The following is a 26772-nucleotide window of genomic DNA, read 5'->3' as shown; positions in this document are numbered from 1 at the left end:
TATTTATTAAAACACACTGTCTGGCACTGAATTTCACCTCTGTAAGTGTTTAATGGAAATACTCCATTGTCAGTAACCTTGTTTCCTTATGTTATGTGAAAGTCAAGATAACCTGAACTGTCAATCCAGCCTCCCCCTCCAGCCATACGCACACAAAACTGATCGTCATTTATTCATATATTTAACAAATACTTAGTTTTCTAAAATCAGTTAATTATAAAACATGTCGCATTTCAAACTATTACATACTGAAACTGCTTAAATGCATCCATACACTAGGTTTTGCAGTATCAGCTGTCAGGACGAGTTAGTTTGAACTTCCCTGAAGGGTCAGGAATAAACCAGTTTTCCCAGATATCAGTGTGAACACTGGGATAGTCCCAAGGTTTGTATCTCCCATTCCAATGAAGTAACTTAGCTTCCTGAAGAAAATGCTCTGAGTAACGGGTATCAGGACTCCAACCTGCGTGGGTAGATTAAAAACATTTTAAAAAAAAAGTTTTTAATAATGAAAGACACTGTAGAGTGAGGTAAATTCAGGGTTGTAGTTGTGGTTTGTTTGGTTTTTTAAGAAGCCAGATTGGTATGGTTTTCACCTGTTAATAGATAACTAGTTGTATCCTACAGCAGCTTTTTTCAGCTTCATGTCTCAATGCTGCATCAGCAAAAAATCTCAGAAATTTTCTTCTCAACACTTTTAACATCTTGGCATAGCTGGAGTTAAAAAAAAAATCCTTTTACTATTCATTTTCCTACAGCAGCTAAGCCATTATCTTTTTCCCAGGATAATTCACCATTCCCAGTTGAAAGGCTACTACATCCCTCAGAACGCTGAACAGACAAACCGCCAGGCACCCTGCCCTCTTCCACTGTGCCTGCTAAAAGAGCAGCTGGTTTTTTCAGTCTCTCGATATATTCGGATCTTTCATACGTTCTTGCTGTAGTTTATGACACTATAGGTTAACCGGTCTGCCAACACGTAACTTTGTCTTTGGTGTTTTTTTCCTTTTTTTGTCTAATTTAATGGCTGTTAGGGTTTTGAGTTTTTTGTTGGGGTGCCACTATGTTGTGTGCTTGACCTGTTAAGATACTTGCATAGTGACACCTGTGGGGAACCCCCACATTCTGTCCCACCCTGCAGAAAGCAGGACTAGTGAGTGGGGGCGGGGGAGCAGAGATTACCATACTGCGTGTATCTGAGGTATGAAGTAATGCGCTGATGTAAAGTTACGTAGGCTCCTATATTGGAATCTTACAAACCACTCTACTTAGTTCCAACTGTAAACAGTGGGAAGAAACTTACCAAGATGCCTGATGTGCCACATAGGATTAATAGTGGAATACTTTCCATGAAATACAATCAGCATTGGAGAGGTTGCCACACCTCCCCCAAGGGTGCTGCTGTAGAGGTTTTCCCTACAAAAAAAAAAAAAAAAAAAAAAAGGTCAAAACCTCAAACAAAGAATCATTAGTACAAAAGGCAGAAGATTAAAAATAAGTATTCTGGCAAAATTAAAAATAATTTTGAATAGACCAGTTTTCAGCTTACTCCTTCCTAATGCTGTATGTGCAACTCCCATTCCATTGAGTAAATCGTTGCTACCAAGCAAAATGGGAGCCAGACCCAACATGAAGCCAATTACTTCTACACACGCCTATGGTCTACAGGGCTGACAAAGTTTACGGTAGGAAAACAGCCATTAATATAAAAGGAATCAAACATAATTTAGCCAGCTTTCGTAAGAAAATGTACATGTTTCCATGTGTTTCATCCCCTCCTTCTTCCCCTTCCCCCAGCTTTTGGATTCATAAATTACTTGCAAATCAGATTTTGCCATAGTCTAGTTCGTATAAAGTAACACCTAAAGGACATCCTTTTCCTATGAATTTTGTGATAAATCCAGGGCTGGATAAAGCCAAACGGCTGAAGGAGAGGCATTAAGGAGGTAGCAGCCGGATGGCTGGTCACAGCATGCTGAAGGCCTGGTTGGCCAGTCAGTACATGGGCAAAGCCACCCCACCTCAGGGACACTGTGCCACCTGCCAGGTCCAACGAGGAGGAAACCTGTGAAGTGCCAAGAAACTCTTCGAGGCCACAGAACAAACAAAAAACCAACCTCCCTTCAAAACTGGGTTTCAAGTACTAAGCCACTTGTTTCACCGTCATTTCAAAATCCAGCTAAAAGGAACATGACTGTGTTATTAAGGTATAAAATCAACTTTATAGATAAAATCTGCAGTAATGATTATGGAGTTTTTTCAAACTCAGAAAAGCACAGCAATAGCTTGACAGGGTATGTTACATAAGCAGAGTTTGGCTTTTCATTCCTTCAGATTATCATTTGTGTCTCTCCTCTGTTCCTTTCTGAAACTAACAAGTAATGGACATAGTCCAGTAGCACAGGCTATTCCCTTTTAGTTTAGCCCTACTAAATTTAAATTTAACCCTCTGCAGAGAAAGAGGACAAATGCAAAGTTCACGAAGACAGGTTAATAGTGAACTAACATGAAAAATGAACAGTGGTGGTTTTACTGTGTCATGACTTACTCGTGGTCATTGCCAAAAAGATACCTTTCACATCAAATTTCATTCCTCTATAGAAAAAAGTGTGTTCTCTATTGGTATTTAAGAAATATGGTGTCCAATTACAGTTTGGCTGACATTACAATAGGAGAGACCCCACACAACCAAGGAAACGCTCCTCCTTGAAGCCAGCCTCAGGAAGGGAAGATCCTAAGTGGCTTGATCCCAAGAAAGGCTGGTCACCCAAACCAAGAACCACATGTTCTCAGTGTCCCTCAGGATTAAGTGTGGCTTGTGATTAAACACAAGACTAAAATTCCAGGTGGCTATTTCCTGGTACACAATTGGTCAGATTTAAGCAGATGGAAATTCTGGAACATGAGTTACTTTCCTTGATGAGATCTCAAAGACAGCATGCTTGGAGTTAAAAAAAATTGTAAGGGCTTTTAAATTTTAAACTGTAAACTGAGTATTAAAAGTAAAGCACAAAAGAAGACTTCTACACATACTCTACATTCCTTTGCATCCACTTTTCCAACTGTTTTGTAATCCGCTGATGTTTCCATTCAGTCATGTTAGCAACAATTACTCCAGGATTAAAGGAGCAGGTGCTGGGGCTGATGCCAAGATCTCTAATTGCTTGCTTTCTGTAGTCCAGGAATCCCATGTATGTGTTCTAAGAAATTAAAAAAAAAGAAAGTTTATTCCCTACAAATCTCTTACCTTCATAAGTGTAAATACATCTCTCTGACACTCTCATGGAGACTAAATACATGCTCCCAAAGCTGAGTTTCTAGATGACTGTTACCTGTCTCAATTTCTCCATTTCTGTATGACACAAGGATAAAATGCAGGATGCTTCCAGCTACTGAATTACTTTTTCCACAGTATTGTCCCATGGCAGTTTGATAAGGCTCTTCCCTCACCATGTGTTTATCTTTCTGTGGTGTACTCTAAATGACGTAGCATCATGCTTGTATAGCTTTAATGCTAGAGGAACTCCCTGACAATTCTGGGGACCTCAGCTCAGGAATTAGCCTTTAAACTTCATTTCCCAAATTTCATTCCCAATTTGACTAATACAAGTATCATCTATTCTGTCTTCATTAGATGTTTGATAAGTGCTCATGATCTACTGATAGCAAAATATCAAACAATGTAGTACAATCCAAAAAACAGAGATTTAAATTATTAGAGGAAACTCTGCATAGCATTACAGAGTTACTACAGAAAGTAGTTCTTATTTACTTGTAAAAGTATTACAAAACTATAAAAAAAATGTAAATTTCACTTTAGGGAAAATGTATAAAATCATCTTACATTTCTGGGTAAATACATTCATTATTAGAATTTCAAAATAGCATCTTACCTGCATCCCTACACTTCTAATCATTTCATGTGTAGAAGGCAGATCACAGTCATCTGAAAATGCTGCAGCATGTCCTGGAGCTAACTTAGTATCGTAGAGTTCCTGGATGTCACCTGATTACAGAAAGGTCAAAAGCATAAGAAGAAACCTACTTACTTAACTACTACAGAGCTGACAGGGTAACTTCTGTTCTCCTGTCACGAACACACCAATTTTAGGGGATAGCCCAGATACCAACAAAGGCTGAATCTTGTAATACGGGACAATTTTCAAATTTGAGTCCTGTACCTGGATGTCTAAGGTCTATCTTTAGCTATTATTATCGGTATTCAATACATCCATATTCTGAATGTCCAAAATCAGCCACAGCAGAAGCCAGTTACACTGTTAAGCAGCCTGGTTACCAAATTCTGCATTTATAGAACTCGTTATTAGAGAGGAAGGGCAGAGACAATTTTTCTGAGCCTCTTTCAAGTCCCACAAAAGTCCCACTTCAATCTCTTGCACAAATTGGGTTTTTCTGGTGTTATTGTGTTTATACTTCCCAGTAAGTCACCTGGATTCCCACCACTGGACAGCTGAAATGTGCCTGTCACACCTGACCATGCCCGCTGGCTTCACAGACCACCCAACTCCTTCCTGGTGGAGTAAAATAATGTAACACATGGTATCTCGCTCCTCACCTGACTAGCAGGTACCCGTGATGTGCCAGAACAGTTTCAGGGCAGGCAGGAAGCACAGCGCTGCCACAGCAATTAATTGAGTGAATCTGCATCCAAACCCTTTACAGCTACCAGCTTTGCTGCTGATCATGGGTCGGTCACAGGTAAGATGAATTATCTTGGAAGGCCTCACCCAGCAGCCTGAGGCGAGCTCATTAAAACACCACTAACCAAAAACATTCCCCCTACTGCAAACACTGGAACTACTACTTCTGAAATAAGCAGAGATTTTTTATTTTTCTGAACTCATCAGCGGTTGGAAAACTTGCATTAGGACTCATGCCTCGCCAAGAAGTAGAATTTAAATTAATGGGACACCTAATTGTTGAAGATCAACTTGCTTTGCTAAGTATTTTCTCCTGATTCTAAATAGCTTCTGCTTTTCAAGAGAGAAGCAGAAAAAGAAGGAAAAAAACCCAACCAAACAATTCTGGGCTGACACCCCAAGTTCAGTATGTTTCATGCTTACTGCTTTGCAGAAAGCAATGACCAACAAATAAATGGTCCCAAAGTTAAAACCCAAAAACCCCATTCGCTCCTTATCCCATAAGAAGTTTCATTCACTCCCATTGCAGAGATCGCAGACAGAAAGCACAGCCTCACATTGCAGCCGAGACCCAAGGAGCTGCTGCCAGAACGGGCTCCCTCCCTCCACGTCACTCCCACACGTCCATCTTTATTCCCCTCTTCTGGACCCTGTGATTGTTTGTCCCAAGTGTGAGCAAGATAGGCTGGCTGGAGCAAAGGGGAAAAAAACAAGGGGGGGAAGGTTTGGGTTTCGGGGTTGGTTTTTTTTGTACTGCTAGTCTTCTGCCAGGTCAACCAGCTGAATCAGCTTATTCTGCAGCTGCACAACTGCAGATATGACACAAGTAACAGGAGCTGCCTGGGGACAGGAGAGACCACTTCCACCAGCAGCTGTAATGTGAAACTGCACCTTTATCCTGTAGCTCCAGAAACACTTATCGGCTGACATAAGCTGACACCCCTAATGGAAGAGAAATCCCTACCTCCCCTCTTTGCCTAGACGTGCTGCCTTGACTTCTACCAGGAAGTAATTCAGGCCAAAAGTAACCACATTTCTGCCGAATGCCTGTGCAGGTGCAAGGAGGGATGCAGGGGCAGTGGTGGGCTCAGCTTGAAGCACTCATGAAAGTAGAGTGTTAAATGAAGGCTTTAAGAACCTTTCGAAGAGTTAAATATTGCTGTTACCCACTAATGACAGAAAGAACAAAGCCAAAAAGCAGAGATAACCACTGGAAACACACATGTTGAAGAACTGTGATATGACGCCCACTGCAAACTAAAATGAGACAGACAGAGCAGATTAATCCTATTTTATAAAGCAGCCAACAGCAGCCCCTTTAATGGCAGATGTTCTGAAATCTGCCATTAAAGAGACAAAACTATAAAACGGTACAAAGAAGCAGTAGAGAGTAAAACTATACTTTTGTCATGTGTAAATTCACCAATCTTAATGTTCTTACAGCAAAGATTAATTTAGGCCAAAAAGTTTATTATAGTTATACTCAGTCATTTGCAAAGAAAATTTTCATCAGAACGTCCCTTTGATGTTTAACAAGGATAGGTAAAGTGGTTTTGCTGTCCCTGTGTAACTGGGCCTGGCTAGGATAGAGTTAATTTTCTTCATAGCAGCTCATATGATGCTGTGGTTTAGATTTTTGATCAAAACAGTACTGACAGCACAGTAATGTTCCAGCTTTTGCTGAACAGCACAAGCACAGCACCAAGGCCTTTTCTGTTTCTCACCCTGTCGCTCCAGACTAGATCCGGGGGTGCTCAATAGGCTTTGCGGGGACACAACCAGGCAGACCAAAGAGATAATCCATGCCACAATGTCATGCTCAGCAATAAAAGGGGAAAGAGGGGGTCTTGGGAATGTTAGCCAGCTCTTGCTCAGGAGCTGGCTGGCACCAGTCTATCCACCAGAAGTGGTGAGTGATTGCCTTTACATCACTTTTGTTTTCTTCTGTTTTCTTCAATTTATCCTTCACTTATTGAACAATTATTTGTTTTATGTTGACCCTCAAGTTTTCTTCCTTTTATTCTTCCTTTTCTGTTCCCCCACCCCACTGAGGGTGGGGATGCTGGGGGAAGCGAGTGAGCGGCTGTGTGGTGCTCAGCTGTCCACCAGGGTTAAACCACAACACTGATTAAAAAACGTTCTAAAATAACATGAAAACAATAGGATAAAACAAGGGACAACAACTCCTCTGCAGAGAAAAAATATACTGGGAAACTGAAGAGAAAAAAACCCCATAAATTAACCTTTAAAAAAAGAATTGCTCCTCTAATTAGATTGGGGGGGGGGGGGGGGGGGGGGGGGCAGATTTTTCAGGATTTGAATGTCTACTAACTGCTCCCTTTTTTTAGGAACCCTGAAATCTTTGATCATGATTCTGCAAATTGCTACGGATTCTGAGCTGAAGATGCTCAAAATCATATTTTGAGTGTCTGGAATTTTAACCCTCTTATTTGAGTACATTCCTCCTGTTCTCAAGAACAGCAATTCTGGATAAGGAACTGGTAGCATCTGTGGGAATCCGAATACAAACAGGAAATGCACATCACATACTTCACAAGAAATATTGCAGCATCTAAGTGAAATACGTGGTATCTTTCAGCCATTGCCCAGACTCAGTTAAAATGAAACCCATACAGACGATTTTGATCAAAATCAACTATTCAAAAGACATATATATATAGAAGTTCTTCTTCAGACTTTCCTTTAAATAAACAGATCATATGTAGTTTTCCTGAATGCAACACTCCTAATAGCTGCCTTTGTTTCCATTATATCTCATATTTCCAAATTACTGTAAAAGCTGCAATAACTTTGATTTTAACTCTGCTAGAAACCGCTTTTTGGATGACAGCTTACCTTGAACAATGATATCATCATCCAAATATATTACTTTCTCATGTTTCTGGATAAGCAAAGGAAGATAAAATCGAACGAAGTTCAGCTATTAAACAGAAAAAAAGGTAAAAACTAAATGGTAAAGCTGTTTATTGTAGTAGTCTCACACTTCTGTCTCTATCAACAATCACCTATAATTCCCCTTTTCATTGAGCACTAGCCAGCAATCATTTGCTTCCTTGCTCCCACTTTTACTACTATCTTTACTAGTATCTCGGATCCACTATTATTATTATTAATCCCTGTTTTATTTATTACAACCCTAACCAAGCAGCCCAAAACAGTTGCTTCTTCACAGAATCACAGAAACTTTTAGTTTGGAAAGGGCCTTTTGAGATCATCTTGTCCAACACTTCTTCTCAGTCAGGGTTCACCTGAGCAGGCTGCCAGTTTGGTTTTGAATACATCCACAGATGGAGACTCAACAGCCTCTCTGGGCAGCTTGCTTCAGTGTTTGACCACCCTCAGCATAAAAAAACCCAAACAAACAAACTAAAAAACCAAACAAACAAAAAAGCTTTTTCTTGTGCCAGGAGGAAATGTCATATGTCACAGTTTCATTTGTGCCCATTACCTCTTGTCCCTCCCCTCAGGTATTTATACACATTGATAGGATCTTCCTGAGCCTTCTCTTCCGCAGGCTGAACAGCCTCAGCTCTCTCAGCCTCTTCTTATATAAAAGATGCTCCGGTCCCTTAATCATCTTTACAGCCCTGTGTTGAACTTGCCCCAGCAAGTCTGTATCTTTCTCGTACTGAAGAGCTCAGTACTGGACATAGTACTCCAGATGCAGCCTCACCAGTCTGAATAAAGAGGAAGGATCACCCTCCTGGACCTGCTGGCAATGCTCTTCCTGATGCATTTTTACAGCATATATCATACAAAATACTTCAAATTTAATAGTGTCATCATTCCACCCTGGAGGAATGATATGACTGGTGGTGCAGATTGGGATAACTTCTACAAGAACTAAGAACACAGCAGAGGGAAAGGGGACTGAAAACATAAGAACAACCATATTCATTCGGACCGCTTTACCCAGCACCTGCCTTCAGAGTTGTCCTAAGCAGATGCTCAGTGAAAAAGAAGAATAGATCAAGCATACAAAAAAGTTGCTCCAGGTGTTCTCCTAGCTTTCAGCTGTTTTCAGCTCAAGGGATTTCCTGAACCAGAGGTGATCTGCCTAAATATAAACTTCAGTCCTCACTGAATCCCTGTAAATTTTTACATTCACAAGACCTTTCAGCAAGGAATTGACGAGCGAGGGGAAGCAAGCAGCCGACTCAATATGAGTGATAGAGCAAGCTTCGATTTATTACGGCGCGATTATGTCTTATATACAGTTCCAGTTAATTATGCCTACAAATCACCTGCTGATTGGCTAAGCTCTAAAGGATTACACTTTCATACGTCCTCCTATTTGCGGTTTCTGCGGATAGCTAACTACATATATTTTTTTCCTCTCTTGTCTACGCGAATTCCTCAAAGTTATTTACAACATTAGGCACAAGGTCAGCATGACCTTATCTCTCTTCCCTTATTAGCAAGCCTGGTAATTTTCCATTTTTAGCAAGCCTGGTAATTTTCCATTTCTAGCAAGTCTGGTAATTTCTCGCTGCGGCCTAGCTTGGTTCACTCCAGACTTATGTCAAAAGCTGTATCACACAGTCCTTCTATGGAACCGTGGCCGTTCTCTTTCATCCATTCTGCAACAAGGAATTCCAGAGGTCTAGTACTCATTCATGAAAATCACGCAACATTTCTTGTTTGTTCTGACTGTGACTTCTACTAATTTAATCAAACAGCCGTTAGTTTTTGCACTGGAAGAGACAGCGAGCAACCATCCCCCACCCAGTCCTCCATGCCACTCAGTTCTGTAGATCTCTGCTATTTTCATGCTAGAAGTCACATTTCCAGGTTGAACAGTTTTAATCCACTGACTCCTGGCATGAAATCTTTCCCATATATTAGAAATGTCAAAGGCTCAGCAAAGGTCTGCAAGAATAAACATACTGAAGAGACCTAAACATTTTCTGGGGGTGCTACATCTTTTTCAGATAAAGGGACAAAGATTACACATAGTATTTAGGATGAGGGAAAGCTAAGGATTTGTATTGTGGCATAATGATGTTCTCTGTTTTGATCCTTACTCCTTTCCTAATAATTTCTGACATCTGATTTGCCTTTTCGGACAGCCAGTAATATTTACATTAGTCATTAGCCTCTGAATTAACCCTGGACATGAGCAGAATGCAGCCCGCTCAGCATCATGGAGGCAGAAAGAACACTTAGTAGGTCTTCCCTCTAATGAACTGTGAATATGTTCTTGAAGATATGACACATTCAAATAACCAAGTTTATGCCACCAAATAGTGAGGTCCCAACACAGACAAGCTGCAAGGAGTTTGTTATAGTGCACTTTTCCTTCTTGAGTGAAGGTGTAGCGCTTGGCCCCGATATGCTTCTCTAGCTTATATCCCCACACCCGCCATGTAATGGAACAGAGATCTAGGACATTTTAAAGCCTGTAATAAGCATTAAAAACCCTGAAAATTTGTTACGTGGTGTTTATTTACTCACAGGCTGCAGTAGCTCAGGACGTGATGCATCTTGTCTGATTTTTCCTTTTAGTACCATAGGGTTGAATTCCACAACCTTAAATTTTATTTCTTTCAGTTTAGAACTTTCAATCCATTTTCTGTAATAAAAAAGAAGTGATAAAAGAAATACTGAGTGTATGGCAAGTACTTCCAGAATTAAATTCACAAATTCACAGGAGAATAACAGACCCTGAAAGCCCACTCTATCTATTCCATCCCAAGATAAAATCACTTATGTCTACAGCTACTGCGCATAGGCATTTGTTTCACCTGTTCTTAAAATAAATGAAACAAAAAACAAAACCCAACAAATGCAGCAAACACCCCACAGCATTTACAAAACCAGAGACTCCACATGTTGCCCAAACACCTCATCTTTCACCACCATTATCATTAGATATTTTTCTAAGCTTTCTTGCTATAGTTAAGGACCATTTTTTCTTATCCTATCTACCGTGCTTTTAAAGCAGAGATTAGCTTTCTCCCTTTAAAGTTTAATGTCCCTCAATATGACTGCCATATCACCTAAGTACATTTTCTTTCAATTAAACTATTTTTTTTCATTATTTTGTTGGATTTCTTGAAACCATTGCTTATTTTCTACTCTGATCTCTCTTCTAAATCTTTTCTGAAGGAACCTAAAACTAAACACCACACTATTTCTGATGCATTAATAGTGTCTGCAAGATCAGAAAAAGTTTCTTCACATCTCCTCTGGTCATATATGTCAACAAGTATGTCCACTATGATGTATAATTTTTTTTTTTAATCAGTATTGTCAGATATCAGTCATAATTCTTTAGTTTTCCAAATGTATGCTACCTGCTTCACCCTGAGCCAACACAATCAGCTGTTCCCACCTGTACTACCTTGTCATTGCCTCTACTGAATTTCATCACATTTTACAGTTCATTTTTCCAGTTAATCACAATTAGTTTGTTTTCAGCTCTTGTCCTCAATATAACAATATAACTGCTCTTTTCTAGCTTCATGCCAACTGCAGATTCATAAAAAACATTCTACATTCTGTCATCTAGGTTACTGATGAACTGGATGGGAAAAACTCACAGTCATTACATATTTTCACTTTGACGCAAATTGTGGGTATGCAGGCTACAGAAGTGCAGTAGTCAAAGGTGAGAACTGCTAAGAAATTTGCTTTAATTTTGATTCACACATTCCTCCTCTTTTAGACAATGTTTCCAAATTTTAACACCCAAACACACTTTCATTACAGGCTTTTTTGGGGCCTCTATAACCTTTAATACATCCTCTTAGCTGACATTAGCTTTAAACAGCAAGTTTTTCTACTCTGAAGCTTAAGTCACAGCACCAAACCAGAGGTAAGTGCAGTGCCATGAAGTGGGATTGTGACAAGTAAGCATGTATGTACTTGCCTTACTACAGACTTTTCTGCAGCCAATCTACAAAAGGCAGAGAGGCACAGGTATGGGCATGGTCTGGCCATTTCGCACCCCTTTATACCACTCAGTGCCTTCTGCAGGGCAAAACAGTCCTTTTACCTACACATAGAGAAACATGGGGATTGCTACCAATAGCACTACTTAAATAAAAAGGAGAAATGTTTCTCTAAAAAGTCCTCCAATGCTAAGGAGAACAACCACCTGGTCCTAACTACAGTATGAAACAAAATAAGGCTGGTAAATACCGAATATGTGGGATGGTAGTCTTCAGCCCAACTACGTAGAACAAAACATTAGCCTCTGTGTTGCTGTAGATGCTACTGATTGCTGCTATAGTTGCACCCATTCTGCCTGCAGCTGCACAGATTACAACTGGGATGTCTTCTTCCATTTCCTCAGGACTCTCCAAATCAACTACAAGAAACAAAACTATGCATTATAATAGAAAATTTAGAATCTTTTTATATGAGAGTTGGGTCATAGAAATGAGTATGTAGTTCCATAAGCAGCGGAATCCTATCACAATCACCCTGTTTCCTTACCACATCCTATACACATCTGCACCTGACAAGGCACAAAGCCTAAACTGTTGCTAATTCAGAACTACATGCAGGTTGACTGGGCTGTTGGGTGCCTCCAAACAGAATATATAACAGAGTTCTTGTCATCTTCTACTCAGCAGGGGCACAACTCAGCCTGTCCTCCATGCAGCTGCTTATTCACGTGAAATCTGAAGAGATCTGAACACCTTTGAGACTTCAGCTTCTCAGTTATGTTTAGTACAAATTGAACTATAGGTTCCAAAATTATCAAAGGAAAGAGGTAAGTGGAAGAGATGGTGCAATTGCATGAGCTTCAGCTTCACTTCTTTGGGAAGCAGGCTAGAAAGGAATAGCGCAAGATCTTGTGCCAGCAGGAAGCTGCTAATGAGAAAAGAAAAAAAAATCTAAACAGTACTGAGTTAGTTCATATCACTGCTAAGGAAGGTTTTTATCCCTAGCACTGATTAAGTTACAGAACTTACTTGGATATATTTATACTGGTTAAAACATAGCCACTAAACTCCTAACAGACCCTACAAAAATATACTGAAAAAAATGGTTTATGCTAAGACAACTTGTTATCTTGGGAACTGTAAATAAGCTATTAGTATAAACATTTAATATCAGTCCAACCATATCAGTCCTAGCAGGTTTGTGTCACTATAAAAATTCCAGCAAAAACTCATGCTGTAAATTATATTAAGATCTGATGATCTATCTGAAATTAATAGGTAGGTCAAGAACATTCCCAAAGGGGCAATTTATGATCAAAGTTTATTATCACTTGACAACTCCAATACTGTTCAGCACAAATAAGGATATATTCCACTTTCCATCTACATAAGTGACATCTGGATTTTTCAATCAGAATGACAATTCTTAGTCATTACTATTGATCTTCTACTATTTTATTCAAGCCATTCAGAAGCAAAAAAACTCCACATCTCAGACCACATGCAACAGTGGGAGTAGCTCATCTACTTCAGGGCTAAAGGGTTCAGTAAGACAAAAAGCATTGTTCAAATGAAGAGATAAAGGATATAAAACAAGAACATAGATGAAACAGAAGTGCAAGTAATTTACCTGTTTCATTCTTTAATGCAGATGACACTTGGTGAACTTTGTTATACAGAATGGCACACACAGTTAAGACAAGAAGTAACAGTAAGATCTGGTTGACTGAAACAGAAGGGAGAATTTGTTAACAACCAGTGTAGTAGCTAATTCCCAAGTACCTTTTTTTAAAAGATCCAATTTACAACCAGTACATATCTTAACCTGCATTTTCTGTGTTTATCAAATTCTCCTTTCTCTTGTTATTTGAACAAGCTAAAAATTTCATGTTAAAAACAGGTATCTCTGTGTTACAGTAATTTCCAACTATCTGATTTTCATGGATAATTTTCTCACTATATCATTAAGCTCTCAATATATATGGTTTAGCCATAGCAGGAAATTCACATTTCCAAATTTTACCAGGAGCCTATAACTTTTTTTTCCTTGGCAAGTTTGTTGTCGGTTTATCATCACAGGTCTTCATGAGTTAACTTTTTTACCTAGCCCTTTCCTTCTCTTGCATTTCCCTGATAAAACTTCAAAAACATGGGAGATTTTTTTTCTATTTCAATGTTCAGATCTTCAAGGTGTATTCGAGCAAAAATACTAGAAAAACAAACACCGCATGCTACTGAAAGCAGAAATGTTCCAAAATATTTGAAAATCCATAAAAATTTTGACATGGTTACTTTAATTAGTAAAATGAAAAGAAAGCATGCAACAGCAAAGACCTTACTGTGTATTCGGGTTTGCAGTTCCTACCAGTCTGTCTTGTACATGTTTAAGTCATTCAACATTAACTATGGCAGTTCACTGAGTACAACAAGGAAAGAATACATTGCCATCCTCAACAGTTATTTTAATTATGGGAATTCTTTGTATTGGACTACGTTGTTACTTTTGAACCACCACCAAAGGAATTTAAGGTGTACAAAAAAGCAAAGGGAACAGATTTTTGAACTGTTTCAATTAAAAGGGCCGACTAGCCAGAACCGGGCATAAGAATAAATTGAAATTGGTAAACATATGTTACCAAACCTACACTAATTGAAACCAGCTGAGGAAACAGGCATTGACTTGAGAGAAATTTTGGGTGCATACCTGAAGGCACACACCAGTCCATTTTCAGAACCCCAAGTTTCTTGGGGCCACACCTCAATTATGAATACAAACAGCATTAATATGCAGAGCTCCGTAAAAAAGTCAGGTTAAATGCTCTACGTACAATCCACATGAAACCAGCAACTACCTGCGCTCTTGGTGGGAAATTCCAGACCCCCCCTAGACTCATGCAATAAAGCAGTGAGTAATTTAATGGCATCTATGACCATATTTCTCTGGCTCAATTAACAGGAAAAGGCTTATTTGTATACTTAAACACAATTTAGCAAAACTAGAACTATAAATTTGCATGCAACTGTGACAACAGTTGCATGAGAAATTGCATTTGAAATTTCTGTCCTCTTTTAAAAATATGTATTTTAAATGTTTTAATCTCTCTTACTTTTCTTTAAAAGAGCCATGTGTCCTGCTGGATGAGAACTGTGATCTGTGGTAAAATAAAAATATTAAAAATAATTTTTAAAAAGAGAGAGAGGAAAAAAAAAATCATTAATACCTGCAGTGAAGACTAGTTACTTATTTCAGGGACAAGGTTTTGCATCATCAAATTTTACTGTTGACCTGGTAAAAGTAAAATGGAACTCTATCTTTGTAAATAACTTCTTTTGAACAAATATATTCTGGGCTAGAACTATTACATATTTTAATTTAAGCTACTACTACTATGTTGAGAAGAACAGCATTTTAATAAATTCCATCCAATCAGCTACATCAGTAACAACTTAATAAAAACATTTTAAAGGGGCAAAGAACTATTAAAACACCCACTGATGCAATTTGTAAATACATTTATCTCTGATTTCACGTAAAACATAATAACAATCACAAATACTAATTTCTTGTTGGAGTATGTTCCCAACATATGGGAACCTTAAACTGGAGCAGTGTCTTTCAGTCTCTTAATTTCAGAGCAATAGTGAAAATATTTTCTAACAGCAGTATCCTTCCACTAACAGTAAGGGGGGAGTCTGTGCAATGTGGCCTGTATTTAAGCACATTATTCGTCATGCTGAAGAAAACGAAGTAGCCTTCCCTAAAATTGTACTGCCAAAGCAGCCTCAAGAGAGGCAACGACTTTGTGCTGGAGAGGGCAGAATGTAACTCTTAAAATGCAGGACTATGGGAAATGCAATATTCACTTGGATTCTGGACCCAAAACTATGTTGGGGGGATGGGACATGACGATACATGGGATGGGATGGACACACAACCAAAACAAACCAACAGGAAAAAACAGCACCAGAAGGTGGAGTGGGGGGAATACAACTATGTGATCAGCCTTTAGACTATGGCAGCTGTATATAGGACAGGAACCAATTTTTCCTGATTCTATACATACAGATATGGACACATTACAGTTTAAGGATGTATGACAGTTTCTGTGCTCACATAAAAATTAAGTTTATTCTGATTCCTTGAGAAGACGGACAGACCAGCAAGAATTCTTGAGACCTGAGTCACAAAACTGACCGCCTCTCATTGGTTAATGCTCAAGTTCAGGCAGCATCCTAAATTAGTTGCTACTTTGACTAACAAGTTAAATAACAATAAAAATATAAAAAAGCTAAGATGTGGCTTTATTTGCAAACCACTTATATTTGCACGTATTTAGGTCCCAACAGATCACTAAATCAGTGAAAGAAGAGTATTTCTGAAAGTCCTTCTGCAGCTGCAGTATTTATCTACATTCCAGCAGCCCACTTTCTTCATGTGGCATTAATTTACACAGAGAGGAAATAAAGTTTATCAGTCAAAAAAAACCCCACTGCTGAGAAAGCCCTTCTCTCATACATTATGCACAAGTATTGTCTTCTCATCCATTTGAAAAGTTTACTCATTTATATAAGCAGAGAAACAACAGAACCCCGTAGACTCTTGGACTAACTTTCTAACACCACTTTAGCTAATCACAATCTTCCACTGATTTCCATAGAGCTGACCGCTATCTTTTAATTAACATTTATAATGACAGTCACAAAACAGTACTGACGATCGCTGCAAGATTGAAGTTGGATAGCCACAGCTTCATGGTATCTTCAGAAATGACTAAATCAACATAAACTGAACCAGTTTAAACTCTGAAATACAAACACAGACACTCTTACACAAGCTTGAGTTCTAAAACTACAGCATTCCTAAGCCTCAGAAACTCAGATTGATTACCCCCTGATTTTTAAGGCAAGAGAGGAATATTTGTTCCCCTGCAAATATTTACTCAATTTTTCCTGACTGTAGACATCAGTTCCTGGAACCTGGCAGTCCCTAACTCAGTTGCCAAATCCTGCAACAAAATGAGGGGCTGCATAAGGGAAAGCTCAGAAACAGTGACATTACTGCTCAGATATTTCCTGCTTAATTAGTCTTTTTACCTCTTCAAAGCAGCACAGTATTCGGGACTCCTCTCTCCTGAAGAGCTGTAGAGCTATTTACTCGGATCCTAGATAGCCCACAGCTGTAAGCACTCTTGCCAAAGCTTCCTTGACCATCATCCTCCTTTGAAGTCCCCCGCACAAGGGCCTTACAGGGCACAGTAACAGTTTTAAGATGTAATTCCTTTTTCAAACTCTTCAAAGTTTACTTTGGAGTTGTGCTGGTTTTCTTTTCTTTGCTGCTGAGGAATAGCACAGAGTCCAGACACCGCACTGGAGGAATGAGAGCTCACAAACCACTTCCAGATGTGCAGAACGATGATGCAGCCCCAGATTTGGCAGACTTGCCTCAGAGCTTCAGCTAACAGATTGCAAACAAATCCCGTAAGACAAAAAGTCTTAAGGGGGTGGAGGAAAGAGAAGGAAACAAACCCTTCCAGAAGTTACTTTAACAGTCTAGTTGCAGGTTAGGTTTCTAGTCATTATTATGAGAACAGATAACTAGCATGCAAGAGCCGAAGTACAACATGCCAAACTCAAAGCCAAAGTTTTTACAATGTCTGTTTGCAGAGTTCAAGCTAGTCAAAAGCTAAGGGAAACTTGCAAAACTGAACTCTGAACATGCGTTTTGACTTTAATAATCTCATTTCCAAATCTTTGAACAGTTACAAGAATCTGAATACACAGGTTTGGTTTAGATTCAAAGGGACCTTAGATCAAGGAAACAGCACATGTTGATACTCTGCCTCCTAAGCTGTCCTGGAATACTTTTGCAGTTTTATTTTTACACTACTTCTTTTTTTACATTTCTTTCCCTCCCTTTTATATGATAAACCACTGTTTTGACACAAGACTGTCATGATTACTGAAAGGAATAATAAAATTCAATTCTAAACTGTTTTTCACCATTTTAGTGTGAGGCAGCGCAAAACTTACATGAGTATTGTTGTTCCATTTGCAGGAACTGAAAATGTAGGTTTTCAACTGTATGTCTCACACATGCCAACACTGTATTAGCTGTGTATGACTTTGTACAGAAATCCTTCTTTTGCAGAGCTGCTTGAAGGGAAAATGAAAGAGCTATATATACAGTTATGTGCTTCAAGAAGGTAGCCACAACTATTACTATGGTATTTAAGCTATATTAAGTGTGTGTTCATCAGAATCTACCTGTGTTTTCTTCATCTCCCTTGCATTTCTACATGCATCCTGAACAGATCTAAGAAGCACACAGCTGTACAAGTCTGCAGCATTATGACCATCTGCTTCACCTGGCAGCAACCTCTGGGTTAGCAGCAACCCAGCAGCACCTCCTCCGTGTTTCCTTCAGCCTCACGTGTTTATATTCTCACTTAACACCCCTCTCACGCAGGGATGAGAGCAGCTTCTGTCCTGCAGAATGAGATCTTCGGGTTTACTCAGCTCATTTGCTGTTAACTGTAAGACTGAAACCTTAGTGTTTAAACTGATTTAAAGAACAAAGTCAAAATTTCTTAGTGACTTAAGTATCCTTTATTGGCAGCGCTGGATGCACGGGGGATCCTTCCGCCTAACGTGCATGTCTAAAGTAACTAACTATCTTATATTTATACAATAAAACAATGAATATTCCATTAATGCCTTTACATATTCGTTACCTAACCCCGCCTACTCTCGCTTCGTATGTTAATTAGCTTATCAGTCCTTTGCGCTTGCGCAAATTCCTCCAAGAATTGTGGGCAGGGGTCTTCGGGGTGTGGGCGGTGGTCTCTACGAGGAAGGCCACAGGTCTTCCTCATGGTGTACTTTTCACCTTTTGCCTGGTATGTGATGATCTTGCAAGTTTCCAGTGTTCTTATCAGTCTGAGCTAATCTATGTCCTTGCCGACCATCTGTTTCTTCTGCTTGTTTCTTTTAGTCGCTCCCTCTAGATAACTTATAAACAGTCCCCTTGTTAGAGAAAGTTAGAGAAACTGACTCCTTCTTTCATCAGTTATTTCATTCTTTCTTTCTTTCAGACTATGGTTACATGACCTAATTACTATACCTACATTCTTTGAGCAAATATAAAGTTCTTAGCCTTTACAGGGCTGTACAGAGGATTTCATAGCAGCTTTTGTTATGCAACTACTAGTTTCATCAGAATATATTTCTTACATTCATTATATTTTAACTACAAGGTTTATTCTATCCTAAAGTGAATTCATACAATATCATTCCCCCCTTTTCTAGGTACATGCAAATTCCTTTGCATCATATGTATCTACTTGCTTCCAAACACCAAAGCATACACCTAAATAATATACATACAAATATTACAAATATTATAAAGATAATTATTACAACAAAAATCTGCTTCAACCATTGAAGGTTAGGTAACCAAGAAGTCAGCTTGTTCCATATTTCTTCAAATCCCCAAGAAAGATCATCTTTTGTAATCTTGTGTAATACTCTGGTTTGTTTCCAAATTTCTTCTAAATCAGTGGAAACTCTTCCACTCTGATCTATGTATATACAACAACTGGTATTAATAATTGTACATACTCCCCCTTGAGCAGCCAATAATAAATCCAAAGCCATTCTGTTTTGTAATACCACTTGTGACAAGCTAGATATTTCTATTTGCTGTGCCTTTATAGCATCGATTGTTTTGTTTTCCAAGTTTTCTATCATTGCTGATATATTGACTATAGTCTTTTCCAGTTCACTTACCCCTAACCACGGTATAAACCATCGGGCAAAGCTATGAAAAGCACTTGGTTTTTCTATCAAAGGATTTTTAATTTCTCATCCAATTCTCCGAATATGATTTCTCAAGTATCCTTTTGACAAACAATCATGTAACGTCATGTTGGGAACTACTGCTCCTAAGGCACATGTTCCCATCCAGTTTTTCAGTAAAACTTTTTTGGGCCGTATCATTACACAACCAATACCATCCTCTTCCTTCCGGCACTGGCCAAGCTGTGGAGCTAACAAAAGTCGAGGTACCAGTGGTATTACAGGAGCTTTGATTTCCCACATAAGTTACAGAATTGCAATCCAGTTTCCCTTGTCCTTGGGTGGATTACATCTCTGAACACACGTATAGTATGACTCTCGAACCTTAGGGCTATTTACTTCTAATTTCAGAGTTTCATCATTTCCAGTATTCCAAGAGGTATTTTCCCAAAGACTTTTCCAAGACTGATTCCTAGGCAATGGGATTCCAATCAATGATATACCCTTTTCTCCATACTTGGGCATATGTGTACATATCCAACAATCAGTTTTATTCAGAGTCTGAGAGATTCCTTGTACCAGAAATACATGTGTGTTCTTATTCCATAAAGTTAAGTACAAATTTGGTAGCCACCCGATTATAATTATGACCTGAAGAATCGCAGTCCTATGGGTCCTGTTGGGGTGACGGTCCATGATTTCTCAGGAGCTTTCTTCACTCTTGAATAGTGAATCCAAGCGGCTTGTTCTTTAATCTTGATAGCTATATGAGTTGTCAACAACACTTGGTACGGTCCATTCCATCTCTCCTCTAGGGGTTATCCTGAAAAAGTCTTTATGTACACGTTATCCCCAGGTTTAAAGGTATGGATTGGTTGATCCAATCCTCTAGCCCTAGTCCCTAAAACGAATTTATGTACTGTATTTAATTGTTTCTGAAGTTCAGTTATATAAGTGTATAAATATTCTGATCCTAACTGTGTTAAATCTTCTTCACTAAATAAAAACTGGTACGGTCTTCCGTATAAAATTTCAAAGGGACTTAAATTCTCTTTTACTCTAGGTTTAACCCTAATCCTAAGTAATGCTAAAGGAAGGGACTGAGGCCAAGACAAATTAGCTTCCTGCCCAATTTTGGTTATTTGTTGTTTAATCAAATGGTTCATTTTTTCTACTTGTCCACTTGTCTGTGGCCTATAAGGAGTATGTAGTTGCCAATCTATTTTCAAAATTTAACTTATCTGTTGCACCACCTGGGCACAAAAATGTGAACCTCTATCAGAAGACATTGTTCCTGGGATTCCAAAGCGTGATATTATCTCATTTAACAAGACTTTGCTTTGTTTGTTCAACAGGGAAAGGCCTCAGGCCATCCTGAAAATGTGTCAGTCAGAACTAGTAGATAATGATACCCCCCTTTTCTAGGGAGTTCTGAAAAATCAATTTGCCACTGTTGTCCCAGATAACTTCCTTTACCAATTACTCCAAGTTTTATTCTATTTTTGGTATTGGGGTTATTGTGTAAACAAATGCTACATTGTTGAGTTACTTGTTTTATCATTGTACATAGATTTCGTCCCACTAATGTCTGACTTAGGCTCTTATACAAAGTGTCAGCTGCCCAACGTGTTTTATTGCGTTCCGTAAGAACCGTAGGCCACATCAAATTAGAAGGTATTACTATGCGGTTATCTTTTAAACGTACCCACCCATCTGGTTTCATTTTACCTTTCAAGACTTCAATTAATTTTAAGTCCTCTTTTGTATAATTTGGCTTTTGGTTTGTGTATATAGTTTGGATCTTACCGTCTGATATTAAAGACAATGCCTTCAGTAATTTCAGCTATTCGCTTAGCCTCTTGATCTGCCAATCGATTTCCAATTTCAGAGTTGGCGTTTCCTTTTTGGTGTCCCCAACAATGCATGACAGCTACCTTTTCTGGTAGTTTTATAGCTTCTAGCAGTTTTAAAATTTCTTCAGCATGTTTTATCTGTTTTCCTTGAGCAGTCAAAAATCCACGTTCTTTCCAGATCGCTCCATGAGCGTGCACCACACCGAATGCATATTTAGAATCTGTCCAAATATTTATTTTCTTTCCCGCTGCCAGTTCCAATGCTCACGTTAACAGCAATTATCTCTGCTTTTTGGGCAGACGTCCCAGGAGGTAATGATTTAGACTCAATTACCTGTTGAGAGGTTGTTACGGCATACCCTGCCTTATGTTGTCCTTGTTTCACAAAGCTGCTTCCATCCATATACCAGGATTCGTCAGCATCTTCCAAAGGTTCTTCCTTAAGATCAGGCCAACTAGAATATACAGCCTCCATTTTTTCTATACAATCATGTGTTATTGCTTCATCCAGAGTTCCACTAAGAAAAGAAGCTGGATTTACAACATTAGTGACCACAATTTCCACATCATCTTGCTCTACTAATATTGCTTGATATTTTAAAAATCTCTGTGGTGAAAGCCAATGATTTCCTTTTTGCTCCAACACTGCTGAGACCATATGGGAGACTAACACTGTAATTTTCTGTCCCATTGTAAACTTTCCAGCTTCCTGTATATTGATAACAACAGCTGCCACGGCCCAAAGGCATCCAAGGCCATCCTTTACTTACTTCATCTAATTGTTTAGAGAAGTAAGCTACTGCTCATTTATAGGGACCCAGTTTTTGTGCTAGTACCCCCAAAGCTATCCCTTGTCTCTCATAAGAGAACAGCCAAAAGGGTTTCAAGAGATCTGGTAATCCCAAAGCCGGGGCCTTTAAAAAAGTTTAAAAGCTTTTTGTGCTTCCCCAGTCCAGACTAATTTTGACTGGTTATTCTTTATCAATTCATACAGAGGTTTTACCATCAGTCCATAATTATAAATCCAGAGGCGGCACCAACCTGTCATTCCGAGAAAAGTTCGTAGCTCCTTTACCGTTTGGGGTTCTGGAGTCCGACAGATGACCTCCTTCCGTTCAGTTCCTAGTTCTCATTGTCCTCCCGAAATTTCAAATCCCAAATAGGTCACTCGTTGTTGAACCAGCTGGGCTTTCTGTTGGGAGACTCGATATCCATTTAAACCCAGAAAATTAAGGAGACTTATCGTCCATTGAATACAACTCTCTCTAGTCTCGACAGCTATTAGAAGATCATCTACATATTGTAACAAAGTTCCCTCAGTGTCTGGAGGCATCCAGGTCTCAAGTTCCTTTGCTAATTGGTTTCCGAAAATGGTGGGGCTATTCTTGAAACCTTGAGGTAGTACTGTCCACGTAAACTGTGTCTTCCTGCCTGAGTTGGAGTTTTCCCATTCAAAGGCAAATAGATTTTGGCTTTCTGTGGCTAAGGTTAGGCAGAAGAAGGCATCCTTTAAATCCAGTACGGTAAACCAAACCTGATTATTCTTTAATTTAGTCAGCAAAGTATAAGGGTTTGCCACTACTGGATGTATATCCTCGGTGATTTTATTTATGGCCCCCAAATCCTGAAGCAGTCTATAACTTTCCATTTGCCTTTTTGATTGGCAATATGGGTGTGTTGTATTCGGACTCACATTCAACTAATAACCCATACTGTAAGAATTTGTCAATTATTTCTTTAATTCCTTTCCTATCTTCTATCCTCAAAGGATATTGTCTAACCTTAACAGGTTTCTCTCCTGGTTTTAATAATTATTGGGGTCACATTTTTTGCTTTTCCAGGGACTTCAGTGGCCCAAACTCCTGGATATACTTGATGTGTGATCTCTGAGGGTATTTCACTTTTAGGATCAGTTTGTATCAGCGCCAAGCTCAACACATTTATTAGTTGTTTTTCTCCTATCCTTAACTCCATTTTCCCTTTTTCAAAAACAATTTCTGCTTCTAATTGTTCCAACAAATCTCGACCTAACTGAGATTTTGAAGATCCAGGCAGATATAAAAACCTGTGTATCCCCATTTGTTTTCCCAATTTATATTTCAATGGTTTTAAGAAAAAGGCTTTCCCTTGTTGGCCAGTGGCTCCTATCACAGTCACAAAGTCTTTATCCTCTGGTATTGGTTTCTGGTTTAACACTGAATAAGAGGCTCCTGTATCTATTAAAAATCGCATCTCCTGTTCCAATTTCTCTAGCTTAATTTTAACCAGTGGATCCACTAGGGTGGATTCCCCTTCATTGGTCAGCAGAAATGTTAGCTATCACAGGTCGGGTCCCATTCAATTTCGGACACTCTCCCTTCCAATGACCTATCTCCTTACAATAGGCACACTGATCTGATCTTAAGGACTGTTGAGGCCCTCCCCATCTTCCAACTCCCCGACCCCTAACCCGAAGGGGGGGTTCTTGCTTTCTCAATGCAGCTACAGTAGCTGCAGCAACAGTTTGTCCTAATTTCTGTCTTTCTTCCCCCTCCTGATTTCTCAACACCCTCCAAGCCTCTTCCACCAATCTTTCCAGATCTCTTATATCTGGTTCCTTCATTTTCTGAAGTTTCCGCCTTATATCCTCAGCGGATTGTCTTAGGAATAATGAAACCAGCTGTGATTTACCCTCCTCAGATGAGGGATCTAAGGTGGTGTACTTTTGCATGGCTGTTCTTAAACGGTCAAGAAATTCCGTGGGGGTCTCAGATTGTCCCCGTTTTATTGTATATAATCTTGACCAATCAACCGATTTTGGTACCGCATTTTCCAAAGCAATTCTTATCCATTCTTGGTATCTTTTTAACAATCGGTAATCATTGTCATCATTATAGTCCCAATTAGGGTCCGTTCTAGGCACGTGAACTTCCACTGTGCCTGGTAGAGCTCCCGTTACTGTTTGAATCTGTACTTGTGTCCGAGCAGTTTTAATTACTAGCTGTTTTTCTGTCTCAGACAATGCAGCCAGCATTATTTCTATATCATTCCAATCTGGATCTAGGTTTTTCACAATTAGCTCAAATCTTTTAGCGACTGCCTCCGGATCATCTCGGTACCCTTTTACTGCTTCTTTCCAGGAATCTAACTCATCTGTGGTAAAGGGCACCTTTATTCTGGCAGGCCCGTTAGATCCTATAGGTTGCCGCAAAGGGGCTTGAATTACCGGCCCCTCTTTGCTCCTTGTACGGGCAGTTATCGCAGTAAATTCTTTTTGATCTAAATCATCTCTCCTTCCTTCAGCTCCCGTTTCCTTTCCTACACCGCCATCTATCTGCACAGGAGGTAGAGGCGAAACGAAATCCTCTATTCTTTCCTCTGGTCCGCTTAATTTTAAACATCTTTGTCCAATACTACATGCTGAACAACACCTCTTCAATTTCCCAGCCCCATCCTTCCTCATATCCTTTTCCATTGCCAATATTAAGGGATCTTGTGGTGCTAAGTTAATTCCACACCCCTTTTGCCACTCTGGGTGATTCCTCAGAGTGAAAAACATATCGGCGTACATTACTTCATCCCATCTTCCTTCTCTCCGTAGGAACAACATTAACTGTAACAAAGTATTATAGTCTATAGTACCGTTAAGAGGCCACTTTTCTCCACATTCCAGCTTATAAAGCGGCCACCATTGATTACAATATTTTATCAATGTTTTCTTATTCATGTTCCCACCAGCAGATCCTCCAATATCCTTCCAGTGACTTAAAACACATCCTAAAGGGCTTTTCCTTAAAATCCCACCACTTGGTTTTCCTCCCATTTTCCCACTTCACACTAACAGAATACACTTAACACTTACAAAATGCAACATGCAGGTACCTTTCTACAGCAACACCAAGAACCCATTATTACCAAGAACATAGCCAAAATCACAATAACGATAATCAGAGTCAAATTTCCACACCCAGTAAGTCAGAAAACCATAATAAGCAAGACCCTACCAAAGGAGCCCTATAGGCTAACTTGCCAGGCTCCAAACGGCAACTGAATGCCAACAAAACCAAACGTATACTTAAGGTGCTAGCCACAAAAGTATACATCACCCTGCAGAAGTTTTGTCTTCTGACTTATGGGTAGTTCCAAATGACCGGTCTACCAAACAAAGAAATCAAAATAAAGAATACCATCACTTACAGCAATGGGGTCCTTGTCTGCCTCCGCAGTGATCCATTGAGTCAAGGAGTCCCTCCAGGAATTCCCGGGGGTACCCTAGGGAGTCCTATCCCCAGCGGGTCCTACAGTCCAGCAGAGAGGTGTCCCATCTGGGTCACCAGATTGATTTAAAAAATGAAGTCAAAATTTCTTAGTGACTTAAGTATCCTTTATTGGCAGCGCTGGATGCACGGGGGATCCTTCCGCCTAACGTGCATGTCTAAAGTAACTAACTATCTTATATTTATACAATAAAACAATGAATATTCCATTAATGCCTTTACATATTCGTTACCTAACCCCGCCTACTCTCGCTTCATATGTTAATTAGCTTATCAGTCCTTTGCGCTTGCGCAAATTCCTCCAAGAATTGTGGGCAGGGGTCTTCGGGATGTGGGCGGTGGTCTCTGTGAGGAAGGCCACAGGTCTTCCTCATGGTGTACTTTTCACCTTTTGCCTGGTATGTGATGGTCTTGCAAGTTTCCAGTGTTCTTATCAGTCTGAGCTAATTTATGTCCTTGTCGACCATCTGTTTCTTCTGCTTGTTTCTTTTAGTTGCTCCCTCTAGATAACTTATAAACAGGCCCCTTGTTAGAGAAAGTTAGAGAAACTTTCATCAGTTATTTCATTCTTTCTTTCTTTCAGACTATGGTTACATGACCTAATTACTATACCTACATTCTTTGAGCAAATACAAGTTCTTAGCCTTTACAGGGCTGTACAGAGGATTTCATAGCAGCTTTAGTTGTGCAACTACTAGTTTCATTACAATATATTTCTTATATTCATTATATTTTAACTACAAGGTTTATTCTATCCTAAAGTGAATTCATACAATATCAAACAGCAACTCATTTCTCAGATGTGCACGTCGCCTACCACCAGCAAGTGAAAAAACCCTCCCCCTGCTACACGTTTCTGAGGGTCAGCGTTGGGTGCCAGAGGCTGAGCACAGACCACGGCCGCCGTGACCCGGGCTGGCAGGCGGCTGCCCCACCGGCGGGGCGCGCTGACAGAGGCGGCGGCGGGGGCTCCAGAGGGCAGGGACGGGCCTGTGGCCGAGGCGGCCGTGCGGCCGTCAGGACATCTGCCTCCATGTCCCCGCCCTGGCCGCGGTCAGGCCGCAGCGCCCCCGCTGCGCCTCCCGGCCGGCCCCCGCCACCGAGGGGGCGCAGGCTAGCGCCCAGCTGCCCATCGCCACCACCCCCGGGCGGCGGAGACCGGCGGCCGGAGCGCCCCTTCGGTGGCGGGAGTAACGGCCGCTGCCGGGCACGCGCCCAGCCCCGCCGGCGTCACGTGACCCGCGGCGGCGCCCCGCCGCCACCCGCCGCTCCCCTTCCCCCGCCGGCCTGCCCC

At 40.0% G+C, this 26772-nt stretch overlaps 2 protein-coding genes across 5 annotated transcripts; both read right to left on the bottom strand.

Annotated features, from left to right (window-relative positions):
- Positions 1-164: 164 nt before the first annotated feature.
- GLT8D2 (glycosyltransferase 8 domain containing 2) lies at positions 165-18771 on the bottom strand. The gene is made up of 10 exons (XM_056339308.1): positions 16670-18771; positions 14683-14727; positions 13206-13301; positions 11826-11994; positions 10137-10254; positions 7518-7602; positions 3894-4006; positions 3034-3200; positions 1304-1416; positions 165-463 (listed from the first exon to the last, which is right to left on the bottom strand). The coding sequence occupies exons 2-10, from the start codon at positions 14699-14701 to the stop codon at positions 291-293; spliced, it is 1053 nt and encodes a 350-aa protein (XP_056195283.1). The 5' UTR covers positions 14702-14727; positions 16670-18771; the 3' UTR covers positions 165-290.
- On the bottom strand, positions 17609-26022 carry LOC130149547 (uncharacterized). 4 transcript variants are annotated; one of them, XM_056339302.1, is made up of 3 exons: positions 22264-26022; positions 20021-21753; positions 17609-17725 (listed from the first exon to the last, which is right to left on the bottom strand). In XM_056339302.1, the coding sequence occupies exon 1, from the start codon at positions 25022-25024 to the stop codon at positions 23516-23518; it is 1509 nt and encodes a 502-aa protein (XP_056195277.1). In that variant the 5' UTR covers positions 25025-26022; the 3' UTR covers positions 17609-17725; positions 20021-21753; positions 22264-23515. The 4 variants fall into 4 exon arrangements, with proteins under 4 accessions (XP_056195277.1, XP_056195278.1, XP_056195280.1 ...); XM_056339303.1 differs by lacking the exon at positions 17609-17725 and having other exon boundaries at positions 18944-20202; positions 21176-21753; XM_056339305.1 differs by lacking the exon at positions 17609-17725 and having other exon boundaries at positions 18944-20192; positions 21176-21753.
- Between the last annotated feature and the right edge of the window lie 750 nt (positions 26023-26772).

This window comes from Falco biarmicus, chromosome 5 (genome assembly GCF_023638135.1).
Source record: "Falco biarmicus isolate bFalBia1 chromosome 5, bFalBia1.pri, whole genome shotgun sequence".
NCBI classification, from domain to species: Eukaryota; Metazoa; Chordata; class Aves; order Falconiformes; family Falconidae; genus Falco; species Falco biarmicus.
The sequence above is the reverse complement of the archived record's forward strand: the minus strand, read 5'-3'. Positions and strand labels throughout refer to the sequence as shown.